The 27,597-nt window shown below is 33.0% G+C and overlaps 1 protein-coding gene across 1 annotated transcript; it reads left to right on the top strand.

The window, feature by feature from the left end:
* Nucleotides 1–631: 631 nt before the first annotated feature.
* Nucleotides 632–27,597, top strand: LOC145292944 (single-stranded DNA-binding protein, mitochondrial-like). The gene is made up of 6 exons (XM_080139119.1): nt 632–786; nt 9,245–9,323; nt 15,794–15,913; nt 19,565–19,652; nt 23,282–23,370; nt 27,357–27,597. Exons 1-6 carry the CDS (start codon nt 763–765, stop codon nt 27,428–27,430), a joined length of 474 nt encoding a protein of 157 aa, XP_079995245.1. The 5' UTR covers nt 632–762; the 3' UTR covers nt 27,431–27,597.

Here is a 27,597-nt window from a genome sequence, read left to right as displayed (position 1 = left end):
GATCCCCACTTTAAATTCTAAAATTATTGTTTTGTTCTTTATCATTATTATTTTCAGTCAAGTTTTTCAGGATGCTCAGACGTAATTGCCTAAAAAAAGTGGAATCCTGTTGGGGAGGGTTAATTACTTGAGGACGTTAATTTACTATGATAGCAATACCATACTAAACCCAGATATAGACATTTGTTTCCTATAATCTTCCAATGACGTAATTTACTTGCCACAGCATAAGTAGGTTACCATAATTATAACATGCTAGTTATGGAGTCCATAACTTATGGACACGCCCTTGACACAGGCTTGGCCAATTTTGAATTGGGAATGACCTTGTATCTGACGGGCTGAGATATGGTTTTGGATAGTCCTAGGAGGTCCATCCTCCTAGGTTGTTGCCTCCCGTCTTTCGGCTGGAGTAAGTTTTTTGTTTGAACTAAGTGCCCTTACCGGGGACTACCGACCGTGCGGTCCAGCTAGTGCTTAAAAGTCCAGTGCTTATTCTTCATGGTCACTGGTTGACTTTCCCCACCTTCCTGACCATGTGTCACATCTTCCTGCTGTTGGAACGAAGTAAATATCTATCACAGATAGTACAGTTTTTTTGTTTTTTTTTTTAGGCAATTTTAACGCGTCTTCGTTTCGTGATTATCTCCCTTTGAGTACTTTTCCGCGCTTCTTCTTCTAAAGAACACGTGCGTTCAATGCGAAACTTCTGACCTTTTGAATTCTTGATTCCTTGTCAATTCCGTAAAAAAAACTTAAAACATGTTTTCTCGAACTTTTCTTCAGGTTTGTATATAACGATAACTTTCATAAAACTAATTTATCGTCTACACTGAGTCTTTTGTTTCGTTTTTAATTGGAAAAAGAAAAGAATTTTCAAATTTTGTTTTGACATTTTTCGCTGCATTTAAAAATCGAGCTGTGTTAAAATTTACATTCGTCAGGGTTAGGGTGGGTTGATAACTATGTACTCTGATTAAATCCTATTTCAGTCACCCAAATTATTTAGAGTTAAACTTATTTTGGGTTATTTCTGCTGTTTATAAATCTTGCTATTAGAATTTTCAAGTTAAATCCAATGTTTATGAGCATCTTTGGGTTTGTATTACTATATATATATATATATATATAGAGAGAGAGAGAGAGAGGGGTTCGAAAAAGTTGTAAAAAAAAACAAATATATAACAAATAAATGTTATCAAAGGCAAGTTACTTTTCTACCTAACTGGATACTTTTTAGTGTTTTTATTTAATGTAACGTGTTTATTCAGCTCGAAAAACTGTTTATGTATTGGAAAATTTGGATTTGTATCAATAAATAAAAGATTCTTTTATTTATTGATTTGTTAGGTGAAAGTGCAGAATAGTTAACAAAGCATATTTTTGTCTGTATTTTTGAGATGAGGTGTTTTTATTGATTGAGATTGTCGGACTGACTTCCTCATCTTGGTTGTTATTGTCACAACGTTTCGGCCGTTTTGCCCTCCGGCCTTCGTCAGGTGTTTTGTATCGAACTGGGGAACCGTTTGTTAGGAGTCTCGAACCAAACCCTTTATTATTATTACGGGGGTACCGTGTTCGGACTCCAGCTAGGCTTTGGGACATAGTTGCTGATTCTCTGTTTTTTTATGTTACTTTTTCCTAGACGTTGTATCAAAGTTTACAGTTACCCAAAAGGTGCTGGCTGAGTTCAATCCTGAACGAAGGCAGTGAAAAAGTAACATAAAAAACAGAGAATCAGCAACTATGTCCCAAAGCCTAGCTGGAGTTCGAACACGGTACCCCCGTAATGATAATAAAGGGTTGGGTTCGAGACTCCTAACAAACGGTTCCCCAGTTCGATACAAAACACCTGACGAAGGCCGGAGGGCAAAACGGCCGAAACGTTGTGACAGTAACAACCAAGATGAGGAAGTCAGTCCGACAATCTCAATCAAAGCATATTTTTGTATTAATTTTAATAATTTAAAATGAAAATAAAAAATCCAAAATAACATTAGCGAGTTTGAGCGTAAGTAGTTAATGTCGAAATGAAAACTCGACTATAAAATAATAATAATAATAATGACAATTGCTACCGTTATAAAAAATCAAAAACAATGCCATGAACAGCGAAAATGTTTTTAACAGCTACTTAAGACTATAAATCTACTATGCAAGCCCCATTTCCGTTTTCCTTCCCCTTTTAATTCATATTGTCACCCAGGTAAATATTACCTTACGCTACAACAGAACACCGACCACACTAATTTGGTTTTCTAGTGGTATTCGATGCCGCTGACAACGAATCTGATAATCAAACCCGTCGCAAATTTACCGTTTGCATGGTATGAACCCTGGACCCTGGGACTACTTTGCCCTATTTCATCGCCTTCAAACGCGCGCGATCGGTTTCTTACTGAAATGTATGTTCATGCGTAGTTACTTGACCTTTCACAAGGCGCATGAATACATGGCGGACATTTTAAATGACAATAAATATTTTTCATTAAAAAAAAAAGATGCTAATGCAGAGAGTGATCCGAGCTATTTTTTAAATCGTATTTCCACGTTTAAAGTTTTATGTTTTTTTATTCAATTGTAAGATTGAATAGGTACAAAACATCCTCCCCTCCTCATGTTAAGAATGGCTTTTTAAATAATAACGTTATTATTTCAGCACGAATCACTCTCTGCATGAGTACCAAAAAAATGTGGTTCATTTTGTGTGTGTATTACGTAGTTCTTAATGCTTTTTAATTGATCTAAAAAATTAAGTTTTAACGAACGGTTTACAAAAACATGTTTTTCGTCCTTTTTTTTGGGGGGGGGCTATTCAATTATAGTACTTGTGTAGTTTAACAGGTGCTTATGCAGTTTAATTAATCATTTTTCCGGGCGGGGAAATGGCATTGCACCTTTTTTATTGTTCACCTTAAAATATGCCTTCCATTAAGACTAACCCTAAAAGTCTAAACTAAATTGTAGATAACTTCAACGTTTTAATTGTTGGCAGCCACTTTTGTTTTCCTTACACGAAAAATACTTTTTAAAAAATATTAAAAAAAAAATATTTTGATGTACAAATCAGCCTGTATATAATGAAAAGCTGAAAGGACATGGCATAAAATTTTTTTTTTAATTTCAAGAAATCGAAAATGAACAAAAAAAAAAAAAGAACACTGATTTTTGTTGCATTTTATTTTGTTTTTTTTTATAAATTGTTGCATTTTGTTTAGTTATTTTCCTAAAAATTTGAAATAGTTGTTTTAGCATCTAATCAACCTAAGTACTTAAGCGCTTCTCAAAGTTTTCTCTTCTGCATGTCAATTTGAATTGTAAGGAAGGAAGAACGTGTACTCCAGCTCGTTGCTAAGATCCATTTAAAAACCAATGCTCTTTTCTGTCCTTTATATATAGTTCTCAGGACATATAACTCCCCGGATATTCCTGGGATCAGGGGAGATAACTCCCCGCATACTTCCCGTATCAGGAACAGATAACTACATACCCCTTTCCTCTGTGTTGTGCATCAGAGAACTCATGCAATTTTCCATGCATTTGTGGCGATAAGTTTCTGGGTTACTTTTCTACCAAACTGGATATATTTTTCGTGTTTTTATTCAATGTAACATGTTTATTCAGCTCGAAAACCATACAGTGTTTACCGATGTATTGGAACATTCAAGATGGCGTCTAATTCTCTCTTTAACACGGTAAGTGTGGGATAAGATGTTATAAATAAAAAAAACGGATAAAATACTGTTAAAAACTCGCTCAATATATGTTACCGTGACATAGGTTGACATATATTCAGCGGGTTTTTAATAGTATTTTGTATAGTTTTTTATTTATAACACCTTTTTCCATACTTACGGTGTTAAAGAGGGTGTGAGACGCCATCTTGAATTTTCGAATACATCAGTAAATACTGTTTTTCGAGCTGAATAAATATGTTACATTGAATAAAAACACAAAAAATATATCCAGTTTGGCAGAAAAGTAACTTATCTTGCCTTTGATAACATTTATTTGTTATATATTTGTTTTTTGACAACTTTTTCGAATCTATGTGTACAGTAATACAAACCCAAGTTTCTTGGCACTCTTGTTCTGTGCCATGAAGCTTGTCTTAACAGTAGATGACTGATCGGACGTGTATATCTTCCTGTGTTATGCTCTACCATCCCTGTGATATCGTCAATTTCCATTTCATCTTCATCATACTGTCATGGTTCAAAAACGATGCGAAGAAAACTGAAACCCTGGAGTGGCCGCAAGTCAAACAAGGGACATGAGTCTATGGCAGAGCGGAAACAACTGCAATGCTGCCGGGGAATCAATGTGAGGTCATGCCGAGGTTGTAGTGAACACTAACAGCAGCCGAAAAGTGGGAGAGAGGAAAAAAGAAAGAAGGGCAGACAGGATTTGCGTGTCGGCAAGGGAAAGGGATGTCTTTGTTTTCTTGGCTCATAGAATGAGAGACTATAAAACGAAATGATACCTAAAAAAGGAAAAAATGTTATACGGTTGAGTCTGAGTTAGCCATGAAGAGCGACAAATGTTTCTCCCTTTTTTTTTACTGGGCTCTAAAAAGAAAAAGAACGGAGAAGGTAATGAAGCTTTAAAAAAAAAAAGAAATGTTATATGCGGTAACAGATTACCTCGAAATAGAAAGAAGGATCGTCGATTTGGACTCGTTTGAGAAACAGGTTTGTGAATTTCTTCTCCTCTATCCCCCACCAAAAAGACTTTTGTGTTATTGCAATCCGGCAGATACTCGGCCAGAGTTTATTGTTCGGATTGGCCGTTAAACAAACTATTGACTCCATCTTGGAACTACCCTTCACCCTTTTTTTTTTCCTCTGGAATTAATAGCGACCGTTCTTTCTTTTATGCCATTAATGAATTCTTTCCTTTTCCCACTTTCAGTTCTGGGTTATTTTTTGTTTGTTTATTTATTTGTTTTTATACATAAAAAAAGATGGTACTCATGCACTTATTGATCTGTTCTGAAATAGTGTTATTATTTAAAAAGCCATTCTTAACATGGGGAGGGGAGGGTGTTTTGTACCTAGTCTGTACTTTAACCTTACAATTGAATAAAAAAACATATAAACTTGGAAATATGATTTAAAAAAATAGCATGGATCAGTAAGTGCATTAGCACCAAAAAGATAAATAAAGCCTATATAAAAACTATATTTCTACTTCCGACCTCCTTATTATTACATATTGAATTTTTTTTGCTGCCTTTTTGCATGCTTGCTTCTCACTGTTTTGATTAGAGACTCAGAAAAATTCAATAACCGATTAAATTTACTTGCACTCAACTGGATTGGGAACCAGCCAGGTAGCCGTTGCTGGTGGTAAATTCTCTTACCCTTCTTTAAGTCGGGTGCATGCATTAACCCTAAGTCCATGTTACTAAGGATGTAACAATACTCACTGGGCGACCTGACATTATTGAAGTACTGTTCAACCTCCAGTGCTTCTTCAGAGGGCTGTTCCTGTGAGGGCTCAGAGTTTGTGAACAAATTCAAGATTCTAGGAGTAACATAATATGGGCCATTCACAACTGAGTATATTTTACGGAGAAATCAATGGTTGCACATTATTACTCGATTGCTCCTGTCTACTTTCACTTGGTACTGTTGATTCCCATGTGTCTCCATGATCCTTCCTGTCTTCATCCATTGATGTAGGTAGTTACCATCCTGGTTCTAGATCTGGTTGTAGAACTGTTTATTTCATATATGCCTCTTGGCCATTACCACCTCTCTTAGTTCACCTACTTCATTCCATGATTTTCATGTTTGATATTTATCCCATACGACAGAAACATGGTCTTTAATGACTTTGTAGCATTATGGCTGAGGACATGCAAGGTCTTGGACAGGAGTATTGCGATGAGAGTAATACCTGAGCAGTCTGATCATGGCACAGGCGTCCATCGTTGTCCATTTTTTTGTCTTCATGGCTAACTCCGAGCAGCTGTTGTTTTAAGCATAATGGGCTGACGAGGTATGTTTCCATATACCCCAGCTTCTCAAAAAAGAAGTCGTACTTCTGGTACTCAAATGGTTGTCCTCAAGGTGTCACATACGGTTTTTGCCCTTCCCGATGTCATTAGGGCCACTTACATCCATCCAGTATATTGATCGGCATACGCCATAAAGTTCCTGTCCTATATATCAACAAAAAGTCAACCACCACATGTTCAAATAGAAATAACATCCAGACTTGGCCAGAACAATCATTGTCTTGCATTTGTCAACATGCCATTTAAACTTTGATGTGCGGAATCAAGGGATTCCAATACCCCGGTGTTGCGATATTTTGGACACAGAATGGGGTATGATCCCACACAGTCGGGTGATTCTATTTATAAACGATGCTGCTAGGAACTGACGAATCAAATTAATTCACGTTCTGCTACCAACCAATCAGAAACCAGAATTGCTCCATAAATATTAAACCTTTTCTGTAGCAATTCCGTATGTTTTTTTTTCCGTCTCGACATGGTAAGAATATTTTGCTCTGTGGAACTGTCTACTGCAAACCAGTTACCTCTCAGGACTTGTGTGTAACAACGAACCATCGGAAACTGTTCTGAAATTAAACATGGCTTACACTTCTAGACCGGCACAAAGTTTTCAGAGTATCAGGATTTTATTGCCTTTGATAATAACTCCTTCCAAGCAGTATAATTCTTTATATATAGACCAGAAAACCTAAGCTATGTGTGGTAGATGATTACTAGGGCTGTGACAACAGCATATTCTTTTCATTGTTTTGACTCTTTTTTTTATTTGGTCACTAATCAGGCTTCTCTACACAATACTAAGGTTCTTCATAAAACTTTTCACTTTTAAATATATTCAATATATGTTTGTGTTAAAGAAATGCCTTTCTTTTATTTGGTCACTAACCAGATTTCTCTACACATTCTGTTAATATCTTATGTTTTTATATAGACTGATGTGGTTCTCAGTTGATTGACTGTGTCGGATATATACCTGAGAGTCAAAAGAATGAAAAGAATATTCTGTTGTCACAGCCCTAGTCATTACATGGCTGAGGGAAGCCATTTTAAATTAGATCTCTTAAAGTTGTGCGTTCTTCATCTGTGACTATCACGGCTACGATCCTTTTCAGTTTTAACTGCATTGTCAATCATTTGGTCATAGTTTTTTAGTGGAGTACCTGTTCGGTATCGGGATACAAGATCAGGCACTCCAGGATGATGTTTTATCTGGAATTTATACATCTGTCTTTCCCTTGAAATTTAACAGGCGGGCCTTTTTAATATTTTCAAGGGCTTGATTTGAAAATATTTTTATTAGTGAGAAGTGATCCACTGTTACTAGCAATCTGGGCATTTAGATATTAACATCCAGCAGGAGTTCATCCCGTTGACCAGAGCTAAAGCTTGTTTTTCCACTGGTACATATCATGATTTTGCATCAGAGGTAAAACGGTATCCAGACAGAATGAGCTTCCAGAACCCACCCATGTGACCGATACTACCGGTCAGTATGCAAGCCTTCTAGACCTTTTTCTCACAACTTCCCCAAGCGTAGATTCCATGAGCAGAGCTTCTTTCTTAGAAATGCATGACTGTGGAACTCTCTTCCGATTGCCTGTTTCCCACCTGACTACAACTTTGATGTCTTAAAGTCCAACATAAACAAATTCCTGACAAACCGCCCCCTTAAGTAAGACACTTTGTCGAATTTCCAATGCTGACGATTACTACGATACAATCCCATTGATTTCTGTACACGCAATAACCCTTATCCCCGAGTGGCTTCCAGGTCTTGATAAGTGGTGACCACCATGTAAAAAAAAAAAAAGAAAAAAAGTGACCATCCTCACAACTTGTGTTCAATTCACCCTCACATCTGCAATGTTTCTGAAATAGGAAGTATGATATTCCTGTTTTGCTGTAATCTGTCGCCAGTCCTGTTAGTTCGAACATTTGGATACCTTTCTCAATCCTCTTTACTACTATGCTGTTTGATTTTTGGAATAGGAGCTCAAGTTTTTTATCCTAATAGAACTTTCTGTTCTTTGTCCTCAATAGTTCTCAGAAGGAAGCCATAATTTCTGCTTGTGAAAAGACATATGTCACCTGATTCATGAGTCAAACTCCATTGATATTTGTTCAGGTAGGGAAGTGAAGGATCTTTCGTTTTGTAGGCTTAACACCATTTGCAGTAACCAAAAATCCTGCGAACTCCGCCTTGATTTCAGCAAAGTGAAACTTGTCTGTATTAAATATGATCCCCTTATTTGCATAGTGACTTATGGAGTCAATCATGTGCCATAACGAACACTCTATGCATTGGGTTTTATTGACGGGTATATCCATCCCCTGATTCGTGTACCTATTTTGGTTCCACTCTCTAATGAATGTAGTAGCATTCCATGTGACTGGGGATAGCGGTAGACTATGGTATCACTTCCATGCGTCAAATACCGTTTTTCTATTATGTGTTGGTATCGTCGAAACCTGATTGAATGGGAATGAAGTGTGATGTGATTCAACTTTTCTAGGTACATCGTGTGCCTTGGAGATCTGTTCTTTTTCGCCATGACCACAATCCTTGAACACCAAGTAGTTGATGTGCCTACCAGTTCTATCTCCAGTGCAACATTTCTATGTTCTCCTTCACTTTCTTCTTCCAGTGATGAGGAACAGGTATCAGAATGTGAATTTCTGTTGGTGTTACATTTAGGGCCATTTCTTTTCTGTTTCTCAAGGAAGTATTCTATGATAGTGAGGTTGGGACATTAGGAAGGTAATAAATCTAGTTCCTTCAAGGTCGTTTGCGACAAAACTCGGATGTGTTGTCATGTGTCTTTTGCTCCCATTTTTATGCATTTTTTTTTTTTTTCATTATGCTCTATATTTATTGAATAGTTGACATGAGGTATCCTTTTTGGTATCTAAGGAGTTTCTGAATGGTGAGTTAACTCGAACACTTCTGCATCCCTGTGTCTGCAAAGGTAGAGATGAAATGATTACACTGGCTTACCATTTTTCTCAGTACAAATTCAAGTCTTGCATAAGTTCCAGGCATCATGCTTACTTCTACTGTGACTGAGGTGGGTAGTTTTGGGAGTGCTTATTTGAAATTGTTCCCCATCCCACTTAAGTTGACTGTGTTTTGTTGTGTATGCAACAACGTTAATAAACCAGTAAGTGTTTTTTTAGTTTCTATTTCTTGTGGCTCGTTTTCATTTTATGTTATATTTCCAGACTTTAAAACAGATGAAATGTTTTCAATCACAACATGTCCGTTACTGTGATGCTGCAAATCTACCAAGGTTTGAAAAATGTGAGTTTAGTTTTTTTTTCTACTTTATTGTTAAAAAAAAAAAAAAAGGCAGGGTAAGCATGATTGGCCCAATACGTGCCAACTCTTTCCTTTCTCCTCAAGTACTGTGCATGTGGGTACTTTAGTGGATCTACATACTAGTTCTGACAAGTCAATAGAAAAAATGGCAATCTTTATCATTTTTGTCATTTTGCTTTAGAAGTAGAGGGTGTCAGCAATATAACCCTTGGCATTCATTTTATAGGCTTAATTGTTTTAATAAAATTAAATTCATGCAGGCATGTGTTGCTGTCTTCAAATATATTTCACAGACATATTTCTTATATTAATTATGAAATTAATTTGAACACTAAGTTATTAGTAGATGAAGAATTTATTCAACCAAATTTCACTGAAAGTGGTTGAAAGTTCATATGTGAGAAGAGAGAGTTAATTGTTTTAAGAACCTAGCTTAATTATGTCATTGTTTTGTCATAACAATAAATATGTGCTGTTTGACGATACTTCGACCACCACTTCCTGCTGATCATATCATTGACTTCTTTTTTTCACAGCACAGCAAAGTTAATCCTTTAATCCCTGCTGATCTTTCCATTTACAGCACATCTAATCATTAATGACTATCAGCTTACAATAAATAAAATGAAATATAAAAAGAAAGAAAGTGAAATATAAGCATTATTTCTACAAAAAGAATTTTTGAAGGAGAAATATTTTAAATGAAGATATCAAAACCAAAATACAAGTGAAGGGAAGTAATTCAGTATTCCAATCAATAAATTAAAAGTAAAAAAAGAAAATAAACAAAACGAATTACATAACTATATATCAAGTATTGTTTCTAAAATTTAAAATAATTCTAATATTAAATCCTACATAAAAATAGTAATAGAATATAATCACACTACAAATACATAGGCATACATTTCTCATAATTATAAAGACACTAGCAATTTAGAAATAGAACTGTTTTCAAAAGTTGCGTAATCGTTCGTTTACAAAGTTTGAAATGCAAAAGTATCATCAGCAAAACGGTAAGAGACATTTTAAACACACAATGATTGCGTCACTTGAATTCATTTATTAAGTGCAACATATATTGAAAGAATGGTTGAGAGTTTTTTTGGTTAGTAGATGTAGAACAGTTGAGGTAGCAGGGTCAGTTCACAGGGGAACACCAAGGAAAGCATTCAACAGGAAGTGATAAAAATAGAGTTGAAAGAAAGAGGGATCAATAAAGACTTGGCCAGAGATAGGTTAGTTTGAAAGTTACATTCCTAAAGCTGTCCAGCATGTGCCAGCATGAAAAACAGACATTAAACCGATGATGATGGTGGTGATGGTGGTGAGAACATTAATGAGGTTGATTGTCAGAAGAAACAATTTGAAATGTTGTTCACAAAGACGTGAGATACAAGTCTTATGTGATTGGTCAGTTATTTTATATCATTAGAGTTAACAGAAGGAAAATCACTTCATCAGTCATCATTATCGGCATCTACATTGCAAGTGAAACAGTCCAGTCATAATTGCGAGTGATTTTTTCAAAGTGGCGACTAGAAATAATGAAGCGCTTATCTTTTGACGAATGTATTTGTTTCACTGACAATCTTCCAAGGCTCACTACTAAGTGAAAACTATCTTTTCAAATTTTTTTTAATAAAACAAAGTTAAATTATTTAAAAGTTTGATAAAACAGTATACTCTTTTCTTTTTTTATTTTATAAAGGCTGTTTAAAAAAACATTTCAAGAAAACAATGTTTATACCTTCAAGTATCAACATAAAATTTGTTGTATATTTAGAATTACACTTATTTAAAAATATACAGAAAAATCTTTATGTACATACTCGTCATGAAACGAAGATGTCATATTCCAAAAATGATATGGGTTTGGCTAGTAACTTTTCTATTTGGCTGGTAAACAAAAATATTTACTTGTAAAAGATCAACTAAAGATAAATTTGTCCATAGAGCCCTGTTATTATACTCATCATTAGAGGAGGAGGAGGATGGGTGATGGTGACTAAGTGGTTAACAACACACACTGACAACATGATTGTGTCAAGTCCCCAGCCAGTCTGTTCCACTTTCACTTAGGGATGTTGGCAACCTTCATGTGGTCCATCCCTCAAGTACCCAATGTCTTTCTAGAAAGAATTCTAACTAGAAAGATAACGGGAGAAATGAATGCCAACAATAATCATATTCACACAAATTAAATGAAAGATGCTCATCAACAATCATCACCTTAACCCTTTTCAGATTATTTAACGTCAAATCCAATCATTTTGGTAGACCCTAAAAAAATATAAAAATCTACCATCATTTTCATGACTCCTAACATTTGGCCTCTTAGCTCCTTATATCTCAATCTTTTGACTGACTTTTTAAAAAAAATTTTTATTACATTTTCACCTCAAACAAGGCACATTGCTACTTTGGTGTAGGGGGCTACTATCAGGGGTAACATCTATTGGGGTACTATGTGGGAATTTGGGTAGCAAGATGTCTGTTCACGTTACACTTGAACTTCTGCATGTCAGTACAGTTGGGGAAGCAGGGACCTGGAATGGAATTCCAAAGTCTAGCAGTTCTGGGGAAGAAACTATTGGAGTAGAAAGATCTTTTACATCTAGGGATCTCTACTGTGTGGGGGTGAGATTTAGCTGCCTGTCAGGTTTGTCGAGGGTGTTTACGTCGTGGAGGCACAAGTGCTTGCAGTTCGTCAGAGCATTCTCGATTAAAGTACTTGTAGAACAGGCAGAGGGATGCAACATTTTGTCGATTACTTGAGAAAACAATTTAATGAGCATACTCATAATACTAAATGGTGCTTGTTAAGATATAGTTGGCAAATCGTTTTTTAAAATGTATTGTTTTAAGCAAAAACAAAATGACGTACTTAATTGTCATGTCGGAAATAATAATATATCCAAAAATTACGAAAATTAATCGAGTAGAACAACTGCTAATGTGTTTTTAGTTAAAAATGAAAAAAAAAAGAAAAAAAAAGTCTATCACTATAGGCAACAAATATTGCAGCCATGACATAAATAATCTAAAATATTCTTTGCAGAGTTATGTCCCCTGCGTTTAACCTCCTACTGCCTACTTTGTAAAATGCGATTTTACCCAATTTTCTGTAGAAATTATTTTAAGTAGAAATAAATTTTTACTTAATGATTTTTCATATTTTTTGGATATATTTCTATTTTCGGCATGACAATATTGTTTTTGCTTAAAACAACATATTTAAAAAAATATATTAAAAAAATATTGCAACACTATGACTGATTTTGCAACTCCATTTTAATATCTAGCGAGAGTGAGGATGTCCGCCTATGATAAAATTTTGTTCTTGCTTGCAGAATTGAGGTTAAATATTTGAAAGTGAAGAAGATACACAATTCACAACTTTATGATATTTAAGAAATGTTTTGCAAACAAAGTGTGTTAGCAGCTAAGTTTAGAGACCAACTTATCTGATAATATCTGATTAAGTTGAATGGTATTTGCGAAAGAAATTTTATTTTAATGCCACAAAGATGGTTCTGTAAATGCATCCCCTGGGAATGAAGGTGAATTCAAAAAGAATGAAAGTCAGACTTTAAGCCTTTAACCCATTAAAAACTTTGTGTTTGGTTAATAAGAATTGTACTGGCCAATCAAATGGAGCTATTTTAGAAGACAAGGGCATGTGGTGCTTGTTAAGATAGTTGACAAATTGAGTTTTTAAATATGTCGTTTTAAGCAAAAACAATATTGTATATTTAATTGTCATGTCGAAAATAGTAATATATCCAAAAGTTACAAAAATTTATCGAATAGAACAACTTCTATTATGTTTTTAGTAAAATAACATCTATCGCTATAGACAACAAGTATTACAGCCATGACACAAGTTATCTAAAATATTCCATTTGTGTGAATGAAAAGCGGAACGTTTTTACATAAAAGAAAATTACAATTTGTTTTGTATTATCGAATAATGTTTCTCAAAAAATGTAAACATATTAAAGAGCGACAATTTATTATGACTTCCAGGGAAATAATTTGACTGGATTCTTAAATTGTAATTTGTATTTTATATTAAATATTTGACAGTATTTCATTGTTTTGTTAAGTATTATTCGGTTTATTGAGAACAGTGTTAATATTACACATGAAAAATATACTCTTGAATTTATTTGTTTAATATCTAGTTTCACTTTTACCGGCTGTCATTGTTAAATAAGGCTATTATCTTAACAGTATTTTAAAATTTAAATTCATTTACTCAAATAACAACAAAATTTTGGAAAAAAATATTTTGTGTGGTGATTCTTTATGGTAATTTGCAATTTTCCCATACCGAGCTTTGCTATCAAAATTGACCTACCCTAATGCATAAGCACTAGATTCTCAAATTCAAAAATATGCGTCTGTGGTAGGTTTGAGGTTACACCAGTCGAAATGTGAAAACAACAACCAGGATATGAATAATTGAAATAATAAAAATGACAAATTCAAAACAATTTTTTTAGTAAATTCTTTTCTAACCCTGTAAACGCTAAAAAGAATTTTTTTTTTTTCAATGAAAATTCAACACACAACATTTTTTTTTTTTTTTTTTTCATATAAATTATAAAGGAACAGATGTCAATTCACTTGAACATTTTTTTTTTTTTAATTTTAAAAAGAATTTATAATCAAAAATAATTCTTACGGTCTTCTCTCAACATGACTTTTTTTTTTTTAAATTATAAAATAAAATAGTAAATTTGAAACCATAAACAGACAGCCTTTTTTTTTTTTTTTTGAAAATTATTGGAGAGGAAATGGTTTTAATAATTTTTAACTGATAAAGAGTCACTATAAAGTGAGGTAATTCATTTCTCACTTTAATTAATGTTTGTGATGATGATGGGTTTTTTTTTTTTTTTTTTTTTTTTTGAAAATTATTGGAGAGGAAATGGTTTTAATAATTTTTAACTGATAAAGAGTCACTATAAAGTGAGGTAATTCATTTCTCATTAATTAATGTTTGTGATGATGATGGGTTTTTTTTTTTTTTTTTTTTTTTTGAAAATTATTGTAGAGGAAATGGTTTTAATAATTTTTAACTGATAAAGAGTCACTATAAAGTGAGGTAATTCATTTCTCATTAATTAATGTTTGTGATGATGATGGGTTTTTTTTTTTTTTTTTTTTTGAAAATTATTGTAGAGGAAATGGTTTTAATAATTTTTAACTGATAAAGAGTCACTATAAAGTGAGGTAATTCATTTCTCATTAATTAATGTTTGTGATGATGATGGGTTTTTTTTTTTTTTTTTTTTTTTTTTGAAAATTATTGGAGAGGAAATGGTTTTAATAATTTTTAACTGATAAAGAGTCACTATAAAGTGAGGTAATTCATTTCTCATTAATTAATGTTTGTGATGATGATGGTTTTTTTTTTTTTTTTTTTTTTTTGAAAATTATTGGAGAGGAAATGGTTTTAATAATTTTTAACTGATAAAGAGTCACTATAAAGTGAGGTAATTCATTTCTCATTAATTAATGTTTGTGATGATGATGGTTTTTTTTTTTTTTTTTTTTTTTGAAAATTATTGGAGAGGAAATGGTTTTAATAATTTTTAACTGATAAAGAGTCACTATAAAGTGAGGTAATTCATTTCTCATTAATTAATGTTTGTGATGATGATGGTTTTTTTTTTTTTGTGATACCGGATGTTGGACAAGTAAATTAATATTTCGATTCTTGCTTATTGGTCAGTCTTTTTGAAGGTGTAATATTTGACCGGCATCAGATAGTATATCATGTTTCTTAAGCCTTTCGGTGAGGATTGATAATTTGTATTATTCTGACTACTGTTCTCATCTTGAGTATTATTCGCACAATGTTTCGACTAATGTAACCTCTGATCTTCTTCAGGTGTATCTTGTCAAACTCTGGAATCTTTCTGTCAAATGCAGGGAATTTGCACAGAATTTCAAACATAACCATTTATTTAATTCACAGGGGTAGTATGCTCTTGTTCTATCAGCCGTGACCTGGTATAAGTGTTAAGTAATTCGCAGTTGTATTCTTAGTATCGTCCACACTGAGGATTGAACCTTCAACCTCCAGAAGAGTATCACTTAGAACTGAATTTTACCTAGTACTTTGTCCGTTATGCTGTGCAGATTCCCTGAGTTTGACAAGATACACCTGAAGAAGATCAGGGGTTACACGGCTGAAACGTTGTGAAAACAGTAGTCCAAAGAATCCAAATGCTATATCTTATAGGATGTTGTGCTAAAACTGTTTCTTTCAGCTAACAATAATTAGGGTTTGAGATTCAAACTTAGTCCCTATGATGAAGGATTAAATAGGTTAATTTTTTTTAAGGATCAACTTAAATAATACCCTTCTTTTTGTGTTTTATTTTCTTTGTGTGTTGAACTTTAATTATTTATTTATTCTGCTCTTAAAATTCTTCCAGGTTTAAACCAGGTCAATCTTCTCGGACGAATTGGACGCGATGCTGAAATGAGGGGAACAGAAAGTCACCCGGTCGCCATCTTGTCACTTGCTACGAGTTTTGTCTACACAAAAATGTCAGGTAGGGAAGGAAAATGCATTTGGATATTTCAGTTTAATACAAAAAATATTTTAACTTTAAAAGTGGAAGCATTTCTGATGATCTTAATAATTCGATAAAGAAACTTAATTCTTGTGCGATACTATGGACGCCCCTTCCCCCTCTCCAGTGGAGTTGTTAGGAAGTAACTCATGAAAAAAAATAGGAAAATTTATTTGAAATAACCCAGGATAATAGGAAGAAGTGATTCACACTGGTACACAAAGCCGATTGGAAATAAGATGGGTAATTAGCTCAGCGTGGTTGAGTGGCCGAGTTGTTTCCGCTCATCAGTTACTCTTAGATAAAGACAAGATTCTTAGGATGTCTGATCCTGAGTCAATAAATTTAGGATCCAGAGTTAGTTTTGGACAGTTTTCAGTTTGCAACTGTTGACGGCAGATTGTGGTTCGGAGTAGATCAGGAGAATTTTAGCAAATGAGATGAACTGACCAACAATCAACAGTGATGGCCGTAACAGATAACTAAGATGTGGATGTTAATGTGTCAGAGTCCGTTTTTTTTTGTGGATTTGAATTGTTTTATTTTATACTTTTATGTTTGTTTATTTTATACTTGTAAGCCAATGCTCACCCCCTTGATAATTGCCAATTGAGAGACAACGACACGGATAGAATAATAACTAGCAGAACCTGTGGAAATTCCATGGTAATTGAAAATTTGTAAGACACATGAATAAATTAATAAAAATTAAAATAATATCGATGAATTTCAAACAATTTTTAGCAAATTCATTTTTAACCTTTTAAAGCTAAAAATGAATTAATTTTAAAAATTCAGATTTTTTTCAATGAAAATTCAGCACACAACACATTGTTTTGTTTTTCTGAATAATTTTTTATATAAATTATAAAGAAACATATGTCAATTCACTTGCGCATTTTTTTTAAAATGTTAAAAACAGCCATAATAAAAAAAACTTACGGTCTCCTCTCAGCATGACAATTTTTTTATTATTATAAAATAAAATAGCCAGTTGAATGTACTCACAAAAAAAAGGAACAAAAAGACAGCAACAGATCCTATATAGAGCAATGTAACAGACAAGAATGATTATACGAAAAGTAGAATTAACTTTCAAAAAGAATAATTAAACGGAAACGCTAGGTGCTATATTATAACTTTTAAATGAAAACATGCCGCCTAAATCCTCACGCACACACTCCCTCTATATCCATCTATTTATCCATTTTTCAAAATGTACATTTTGTGGATATTTTCTATTCTGAAACCATAAACAGGCAGCCATCTTTTTTTTGTTTAATTTTTGGAGAGAAAATGGTTTTAATGATTTTTAACTGACAAAGAGTGACTATAAAGGGAGGTAATTCGTTTCTCATTAATATTTGTAATGATGATGGTGTTTTGTGACACTGGATGTGTAGACAAGTAAATTAATATTTAGATAAGAAGGAAAAAAATAAAGGAGACGAAAACCATGGCACACAGTGTTAGGAGTCAGCAATTGTTGTTGGAACGGGGACATAGTTACTGTATTCTTAGCATAAAAACTTGAAATGGATTATCTCTGGTAATTTGGGAACAGTTATGTTTTTGGTGTGTGATATTTTCTGTCACAGGTTCGTACAACAACATAAAAATTTTTCAGTTTTTATCCACAATTTCCATTATATTAAAAAAATTAAAAAAAAAGAAAAATGTGTATGATGTATGTACCCATGATGAAACAAACGTATATTCCAAAAATCATGTAAATTGATCAATTAGTCTTATTTTTAAATAAAATCAAATTTTATGAATATCTGATGAGTGACCATTTTGAAAACAATCTATCTAAAAAAAATGTAACAAGAGAAATAATTTATAATTGTAATATTATTGTCTATATAATTTATGGTTTACACTTTTAACAAAATGCGTGCCAATAGTACATACATGCTGATAACTGTTCTTTTTGTAATCAAATGAACAGACACTTGTTAAATCAACAGCAAGTTTTATTTACGATACAATGATAGCCTGACCAGAGAGAGTTTGGGTTGGGACGTGGGTTGGTGATGATAGAAGTGTGTCGGCTGGTTTTCACTCTCCTCTCTGTTTCTTTCTTATATTTACATCACCCACATTTCTTGATCGGAATCTGATTCTTCGCTTATTTTGACATTCAATTTGAAATTTCGCTTGTTTTATTGTTCTGAACTTTTAGCAATTCCAATCCAGTTAAAATATTTTCTCTCCTTGTTTCATGATCTCAATTCTTCGATCGAAATGTAGGGTTGATGCCATCGTTCAGCAATCCGATTACCATCTGGTTTTGCCTGGATCCAATATCTTCAGGCGTTGTCCATTTCCTATGCAACAATACTGTAATGCCGAGGAATTCTCATTAATCGCTTAAAATTATTTTATTTATAAAAATAAAACTATTTGATCCATTTATGTGATTTTTTGGAACATGATATATAGGGTGAATTCTGGACAAGAACTCATTTTTCTTTATTTTTGTTTTTTTTTGGGAGGGAGGGGTATTAACTTGCACCCAAAGCAATTAATATAATCAAAGGAGTACATTCAAGACAAAAATGTGAATGAAACTACAGTGTGAAATATAGCAAATATTTAAAAAAAAAAAAAAAAAAAAAAAAACAATGTTTATCGTGTTCTTCTCGTTAGACATTTTGTGTGTTGCCTTTTTATTTTCACCATATTTCCTACAAGTATTTTTATTTATGCTGCAGCACATCAGACAGAGAAAATTGCCAGTCTCACTCTAGCAGCTTCCAAAAGAAAGTACTTCACAAAACATCTCAACCACATCGCCTACTGTCAGTTATCTGAAATTCTCTAAAGTCACGTGTTCTACATTAATGTCTATAGTCCAAAGCCATGTGATAGGCTGCTTAAGACATGAAGAAGATCAATTGATGACAATTGGTCCTGGCAGGCAGCATAAGTGAAATGGCAACAGACAGGGAAAATTGGAAGTTATTCATGAAACGTCTAATCTTAAGGTTCTTGTGACACGACACCGAAAAATGAAAGTAATTATAAAAAAGTTTCTATGAATCTGCACAATGTTTTAAAGATTCATATTCACCCCAAACAAGGCACATTGCCAATAAGACATTAGAGGCTACTGGAATAGGGACACTCGAAGTTGGGAGTTGAGCAGCGAGATGTCGGCATTACATTTAGATTTTTGTATGTTAGTACAGGTAGGGAATTCCAAAGTTAGCAGTTTGAGAGAAGAAATTATTACAGTAGAAAAACTCTCCAGCATGTAAGGATCTTTACAGTGAAAAGATGTAATTTTTGTCTGGTTGGTTGGGGGTATGTACCTTCTGAGAATGCCAATGTTATGAGTTCATTGGAGCACATTCCATTAAAGTACTTGTAAAACAGGCACAGGGATACTACATTGCGGTGATGAGACAGGGGTTGAAACTTGGTTGACAGTGTGGGACCAATTAGATTGCAGATTCTTTTTTGGACTCTATAGAGAGAAACTAGTGGTAGATCCAAGAACCCAAACGTGGCAACAATACTCCATGCTTGGGCAAATGGTTACTTGATGCTGACAGTAAATTTCTAGCACAGTAAAAGGATCCCACCTTTATTTATTTTGTATTTTTATTGCTGTTGCTTTTATAGGTGAGACCGTATCCCGAACGGATTGGCACAGAATCAGTGTTTTTAAAGAAGGACTTCGAGAAAAAGTAGCATCGAATATCAAAAAGGGGTTTGTATTGAAAGAATTTTTTTTTATTATCTCAACAAATTATTTTTTAAAAATTCAACCAAATCCTAGAAAATCATTAAAAATTTTCTAAGAAAATGTTATGTGTTTCTGTGAATTACATCATTGCTCATCCTATATTAAATTGTTCCTACTATGTCAAGCAAAGAGAAAGAGATCTTTCTTTTTGACCCATATCTGCTCTTTGTAAGAATCGCATTATCACTGACCCAGGTTTTCTGCTTATTCTGTCCAACTCTCTCAGGCAAACGATATTTATATATATAGTGTAGGAGAAATAAAGGATCTTTTTAATATCAGGTTGACAAGAAAAAACTTGTGGTTTTAAACTTTTAAATTCAGATGAACATATCTCAGCACAAACCATAATATATTGATAAAAATAAGCACCATCAGAATCAACATACTTTTGCCAACGCAAAGCAAGTGTTTTTGAAGCATTTCATTTTTAATGCAGAAAGTTGTCGAGATGTTTGAAAAAGGTAGGTGAGAGGTCTGGAAAGTATGATGGATGAGGCAGTTATGTAGCCCAATTCGTTCAACTTCTGCAGGGTAAGTTTAGCAACGTGCGGTCGGGCAATGTTGTGGAGGAGAATTGGGCCTTTTCTGTTGATTAATGCTTGGTGTTGTTGAATTTTCTGATGAATTTAATCCATTTGGTGACAGTACTTTTCCGCTTGCATTCAAAAAACTAATGAATGAGACCACCAAACAGCATGAACTTTTTTTGGTGCAACTCTGGCTTCGGGAAGTGCCATGGAGCTTCGTCGGCATCTAACCATTGAGCTGAGCATCGCTTGTTGGTGTGAAGAATCCACTTTTCATCACAAGTCATAACCCAATTGAGAAACTGTTGCATAAAAGATGGCAAGATGACACTTCATAACAGTGTTTCTTTTGGTTGTCGTTAAATTTTTGAGGCATCCATTTATCAAATTTTTTTGCCTTTATAATCTCTCTCTCAAGTGGTTGGAAATCATATATTTTACATCTAATTCAGAAGCAAGTTTGCGAACAGTTGTGCCTGAATTGGCTTCAGCTAAGGTTCTTAATTGATCATTGTCAACATCCAATAGCCGACCACTACACTCATCATCTTCAAGATTCTTGTCGCTGCCACAAAATTTCTTAAACCACCATTTTGCTGTGTGTTCAGTAGTTGTTTCTGGGCCAAATGGTTCATTTATTTCATGAGCTGTTTCAACCTAGCTTGAATTGAAATAAGAAAATTGTGCGAATTTGCTTTTTTTTCTGTCTTGTATTTAATGTTCTGAAAAGAAAACATAATTCTTTTTAAAATATTGTAATTTAAATGATTAGATAGAACGGAAAACGCTTTTTCAAATGAAATATAAAGTAAAGGTATTATAACGAAAACTTATTTGAAAATGCATCATTTGAAATCCAAATTAAAAATTCTGTAAAAACTTTCTTCCCAACCTAATATTATTTTTCAAATTTAAACACGGTGAATTTGTAATGTATAAGACAGCATTAAATAAATTTTTTTTTTTTTTTTTTTTTTTAACATATTTCTCTTTGATATAAAGGGAAGTAAGTCATCCCTTTAAAAAAAAAATGGTACTGATAAACTCTGTTATTTGGAGGTTGGATAATTTCATCATTGGTTTCTCGATGTTCATCCTTTTTAAGGTTCTCAAATAAAAGTTCTTTAATGTTCTTTATCACCAGTGTTGTGGTCTGGAAGAAAGACACAAACTCAGTATTAACTGAAACAAAGTATGTTGAAACTATTGCATAGAAGAAAGTACAAAACCTATGTGAGAACACTCTCAGACACATTAAGTATCTTTGTGTGAAATTTCAAAGGAAAGGTAGGAAGTTCTTTGGACTCCAGAAAGTCTCTGTATAGTTATCCTCAGGCAAAGGTCGTCAATGTTTGAGTGGACAAGAACAAGAGAGGGAGAGAACGGATGCATTGCTTCCAAGGTTCTCTCTGCTGGCCAACCATAATTCCCAAAGGGGCTTAAATAGTTCTTCATGGAAATTAATGCATTTGACAAGCTGATTAGTCAGTGTGTGGCCAAATCACCTAGCAGGGACATTTCTCCATGGGAGAAAATAAGTCTTGATTTATGACTGCTACACTTGTTCACGTTTGACATGCAGTTGTTCTGGCTGAGATATTCATTCACTGAGTTCTTTACGAGGAATTATAGTTCCTTTGGTGATCATAGACAAATAGATACTTTGGTAGAGAAAACATCCTTTTAGGGCACCCTAGCTCTCTTTTGCTATCTCCCAACATTATCGATTACCTTAATAGCAATGCCTGAAAATAAATCATGGATGATATTGAAATGTGCAAGCATGAAAAATATTCCTTAGAAAAGTGTTGAACAAGTATATGAGACAAGTAATTACTTTTAGTAAAAAATAAGAATCTTTCTTTGGAATATTTTTCCTGCTTGCATACATTTGGCTTAATTGATTTGTAGAGATAAAGAATAGTGTTGTGAGAAAATGTTTAGAGCGATAGAGAGAACTAATTTTACGAGAAGCAGAAAGAGCAATGGATACCTAATATATAAACTCCAAAAAAATTTGATAATACATTTGGCTTAATTGAACACTTAACTATAGTTTTGTGAATAAGAGAGAACTTAAATACCTATTAGACACTATCCTATACACGGGTTTGTCAGGACAACCTAACATGAGGATACTTTTCCCTAGAAGTAACATATGACTAAATATTCAAAATTACATTTCGTATTCGCAGCCTAAATAAGATATTCTCAGTATGGCTAATTCACACTGGCTTTTATGAGGAATGGTGCACCTTCTGCAAGTGATAAGTAACAGCACGATCTGCGTACTTCACCATACAAAAGGAATTCTTATCCTGGAATCCAGTAAGACCCAAAAATTACAAAAAACATATATTGTAACATATTTAAATGGTCAATTGGGAAGAGGAAAATTATGTTCCATCTTCTTTACCAACTCCTTGTCTGAAGATATTGGCTTCCTGAGACGAAATGCACCTAACATCGATGCTTTTTATTTTTCTACTTCCTTTTGCAAAACTTCATTATGTTCTGCAAAACCAAAAACAACAACCCACCTTTTTCTTCTCTCATTTCCCCTTTCTCTTTCTCTTTCTACCCCCCCACTTCCTGACTGGTTTCTTAACTTAAAATGTAGCAAATATTAATACTGTAACCCTTTTCCCCTCTCCCAATGCAAAGCTCATTCATGTTCTGCAGGGTAGGGAACAAAAACGATAAAATCCACTATAAAACAACCGAACCAAACAATATAGACTAGCGATTGAAAATACAAAGATTTTGAAGAATAAAACCTTCTTCAAAATAACTGGATGCAACATGAGTACTATTTCCAAAATAACTGGATTCGACATTAAATAATCCAAAATGTATGATATGCCATAAAATAAAACAACCAAACCAAACCTTTACTAACTCCGTGTTTGTAAGATAAAGGAGAGCTTTAATGGAATATTCGAATATCCACATAGAGATCAAGTGTTAGCTCCTAGGAAGGGGCCCCTTGATTTCTGAAGTAAAATTCAAGAAAAAGAATAAGCCATAAATGATACAAAGCATTTTTATTTGCTATTAAAACAGAGACCGCATCTTTGTGACCGGCACACTTCAATACAATGAATATTGGGATTCTGGAAACATGTTACAAAAGTCTACTACAATTATTGCCAGTGAGTATTATTCGTGCTTGTCCAGAATTCCCCCTATATTAAAAAAAAAAAATCTGTATGATATACTTACCTGTGATGAAGCAAAAATATCATATTCCAAAATTCACATAAATTGATCAAGTAGTTTTAGTTTTATAAAGAAAAACAGTTTTAAGTGATTAATGGGAATTTGTAAGTATGAATTATTGTTGAGTTATCTCCCTTTGTGTGTGTGTGTGCCCCCGAAAAAAGAGGGATTGAACCTAGTACTGTTTGTTCGCACTTTTCTCAATAACCACGCCTTGGATTTAAAAAAAAAATTTTTGCATGTATTAGCCATGATGAAAGTAAATTTTTCACTTGTAGAGGGGAACCATACATGCTTGGCTTGTTTCTTTACATTTATTTTTTCAAAATAGTGGGCGACATAGTCACTCCATAGATACTCATAAAATTTGATTTTCTTATTTAAAAATAAAACTACTTGATGAGTTTATGTGATTTTCAGAATATGATTTTTTTTTTGTTTCATCATGGTTATGTACATCATATAGATTTTTTTTTTTTTTTTTTTTTTTAATATGAGGATGGATTCTGGGCAAAAACTAATTTTCTTATTTTTCTCTGCATTTTTGTTTTTATCATTATCATATTCAATTTAACATTTATTTTACATGCTAGTATGCGTCGGATGAATTCAAGAAATTGACTTGAATTGAATCCCAAAATTTAGCTGTCTAAACATGTGATTGGTTGACAAAAAAAGGAATAGGCAGAGTACATGTTACTAAGGCATTAGTTTTTATGATGTCAGTACTCATATTTGAATATTGTGTAAAATTAAAGGATTTTTTTAATTGTATAAATGTTTTATAAATTTCAAGAAATTAACATTTAATTTTCTTTCAAATAAATTTTTTTAATAGGTGCTTAACATTTTTATGTTGGCGGGCAAATTTTCACTGTCTTTCACGTAGTCTGTGTATTTGTGTCTTGTTAGTGGATGGACAATCAACTGAACTGTCTAAACTTTTTCAATAACATTAATAATCAAGATTCATTTTCATTATTAGTCTTTGATTTTATTGCTTTCTATCTCCACCTGTTATATATTTAGAAATATTTTTATATAACCAGTAAACAAACAGGAGAATCAAAATCAAAGTGTAAAACTATGAAAATATTCACTTATTCATTTATACCCAACCAGCAGTTCAGCCCGGCTTTGCTCGGGCCCTATGTACTGTTCATAACTTGATGTGCATATATATATATATATATATATATATATATATGTTAAAAAGTTTGACTCCTGTCCAGGTAACCTACATCTAAAATTTCAAATGTTTAGATCCAAAATTGGCGGAGAAGTTTGATAGAGTCTGCAAAGGTCAATTCTTTCAACTTTGATCTCTTGGCAGCCAAATTTTCGCCCAAAAACTGATTAAAAAGCTTGCTGCATGTCTGAATACCCTTTATGTAAAATTTCAAATGTTTAGATCCAAAATTGGCTAAATAGTTTGCTAGAGACCGCAAAGTTCAAATCTTTTGAACTTTGACCCCTTGGCAGCCAAAATTTTGGACAAAAACTGATTAAAAAGCTTGTCCTATATCAGAATACACTTTCAAATGTTTAGAGTAAAAATGGCTGAATAATTTGGTAGAGAACGCAGAGGACAAATATATTTAAACTTTGACCCCAATTTTGATCCCTTAATATTATTTTGGGCTCAAATCAAATTAAAAAATTTAATCCATCTCAAATCTCAATACCCCTTATGTCAAATTTTAAGTCTGTAGACTGAAAATTTTTTTTTTTTTTTCTTCCCATGAAGGTCACCACTTATCAAGCCACTCGGGGATAAGGGTTATTTTGTGTGCAGTAATCAATGGGATAGTATCATAGTAATCGTTGGTATTGGAGATTTTATAAAGTGTTTTACTTAAGGGGGCGGTTCATCAGGAATTTGTTTATGTTGGACTTGAAGATATCCAAGTTGTAGTCAGATGGGAAACAGGCAAACGGAAGAGAGTTCCACAGTTGTTCACTTCTAAGAAAGAAGCTTTGCTCATCGAATCTATGCTTTAATTTAGGCACAGATAAAAGTGGGGAAAATTAATGACAGTGGTTTCAGCTAGACAGGTGTTTATCGTGAAAGATTGGCGAGGGGGGACCAGAGATTGGAGCTCAGACGAGCACTTGCCATGGAAATAACGATAAAACAACGACAGGCTCGCAAAATCTCTTCTGTGGTAGAGAGGTTGCAGGGAAGAGAAAAGGACATCCCCCACTAAGCCACAAAGTCTATTTTGTACTCTGTCAAGGCAGGGTAGGCTGTTTTTAGCAGCTCCTGCCCAGATGTGGCAGCAGTACTCCATCTTGGGACGTACTTGGCTTTTATACAGATAGAAAATTGCATCAGTAGTGAGATATCTTCTGGAGCGGTAGAAGGATACCACCATCCTCCCAGCGACCTTGACTAGCAATTGACAGAGTAGTTTGGTATGGAAATGTACAGACACAGACACACACAATTTCACTTTTATAGATATATAGATTAATCCAAATTTTTGAAGATGTTCAAATATTTTTTCACACTTTTTAGTCACCTTTTGTTAGTTTTACCAATGCTGAATAACTGACCAAAAGTTCACATTTTTTTTTCTTGTTTTTGTCTTTTTTTACACAAAATAAATTTACATCATATTTATTTTTTGCTATTATAATCTATAGATTTTTGTGTTACTATTTACTTGCCTCCCCACGAGGGCAGAGACACAAGGTCAGTTTTTAATGTGGGGAAAAACTAGCTCCCCAAAATGGCACACTCTGGAGAGGACAAACATAAAAATTGCCTCAGACATGAAGGATCTCTCCTCCACTGTCCGAGGACAAAAAAGATGAAGATACTACAGAACAGATACTACACAGTAATCTTGACCCGAAGGCCAAGAAAATTATATGTATAAATTTTTATGTTACTGGTAGGTTAAAAACAATTTTTATCATTTTATCATTAGTACCAGCAACGGAAAATTAAGTTTTACATTATTTTTTAAGAGTTGTTTGTGAAATCAGTAAAAATCGTTTTTAGGAATCAGTATGAATCATTTTAGGATGAGATTTTTCTGATATTCTGATTCACCAAAATGTTCAGACTTTTTTATTGCCAATTTCGATTAATCATCTTAACACTAACTTTTATCATAAAATTATCAGATGTAAATAACCCATACATGCTATTTAGGTTCAACTTGTCATAAACATGATATAACAATATCAAATTAAAATTAGCTTGACAGCTATATTATTTAAAAAAAAAAATTTAGACCTAAACAGCATTTATGTTTTTTTAATAATATATACCTAATTGCCAATAAGCTAACAATAACAAACATACAACAATATCAAATGAAAATTAGCTTGACATCTATATTATTTTTAAAAAAGAATTTAGACCTAAACAGCATTTATATGTTTTTTTAATAATATATACCTAATTTCCAATAAGCTAACAATAACAAACATACAACAATATCAAATGAAAATTAGCTTGACAGCTATATTATTTAAAAAAATAATTTTGGCCTAAACAGCATTTATGTTTTTTTAATAATATATATCTAATTTCCAATAAGCTAACAATAACAAACATACAACAATATCAAATGAAAACTAGCTTGACAGCTATATATATATTTTTTTTAATTTAGACCTAAACAGCATAAATGCTGTTTAGGTCTAAATTTTTTTTTTTTTAAATAATATATACCTAATTTCCAATAAGCTAACAATAACAAATAAAAATTTGCTTATGAGCTTAAGTGTCAATTAGGTTAACTTTTTAAAAATAAATTGTAGTCATGGTACAACAATTCTAAATGAAAATGAACTGATTAATTTAAATGCTATTTAGGTCTAACTTTTAAAATCCAGCCTACACATTAGTTTTAATTTTATATATTTAATAGTTTTCTTTTATTTTCTTTCTTTCTTTTTATTTTAGATGACATAATTAATTTAACAAAGAAATACTTAAAAGAAGCGATTGCTGATGAGGAGGAAGATGTGTACAGCTGAGGAGACATCTTTGAGATTTTTTTAAATTTGGAGAAAAGTTTGGAATCTTTTTTTTCTTAATTATTTTTATAGATTTTTTTATGTATAATAAATATATCATATTTTATAACATTTGGTTTGTGTGTATTCTGCGAAGATAAAAATAAATAAAATTAGTGATATAATCA

Source organism: Euprymna scolopes, chromosome 14 (genome assembly GCF_053919585.1).
Source record: "Euprymna scolopes isolate OS-2025 chromosome 14, ASM5391958v1, whole genome shotgun sequence".
In the NCBI taxonomy this organism is placed as follows: Eukaryota; Metazoa; Mollusca; class Cephalopoda; order Sepiida; family Sepiolidae; genus Euprymna; species Euprymna scolopes.
Note: the sequence above shows the minus strand (reverse complement) of the source record. Positions and strands in the feature narration are given on the sequence as shown.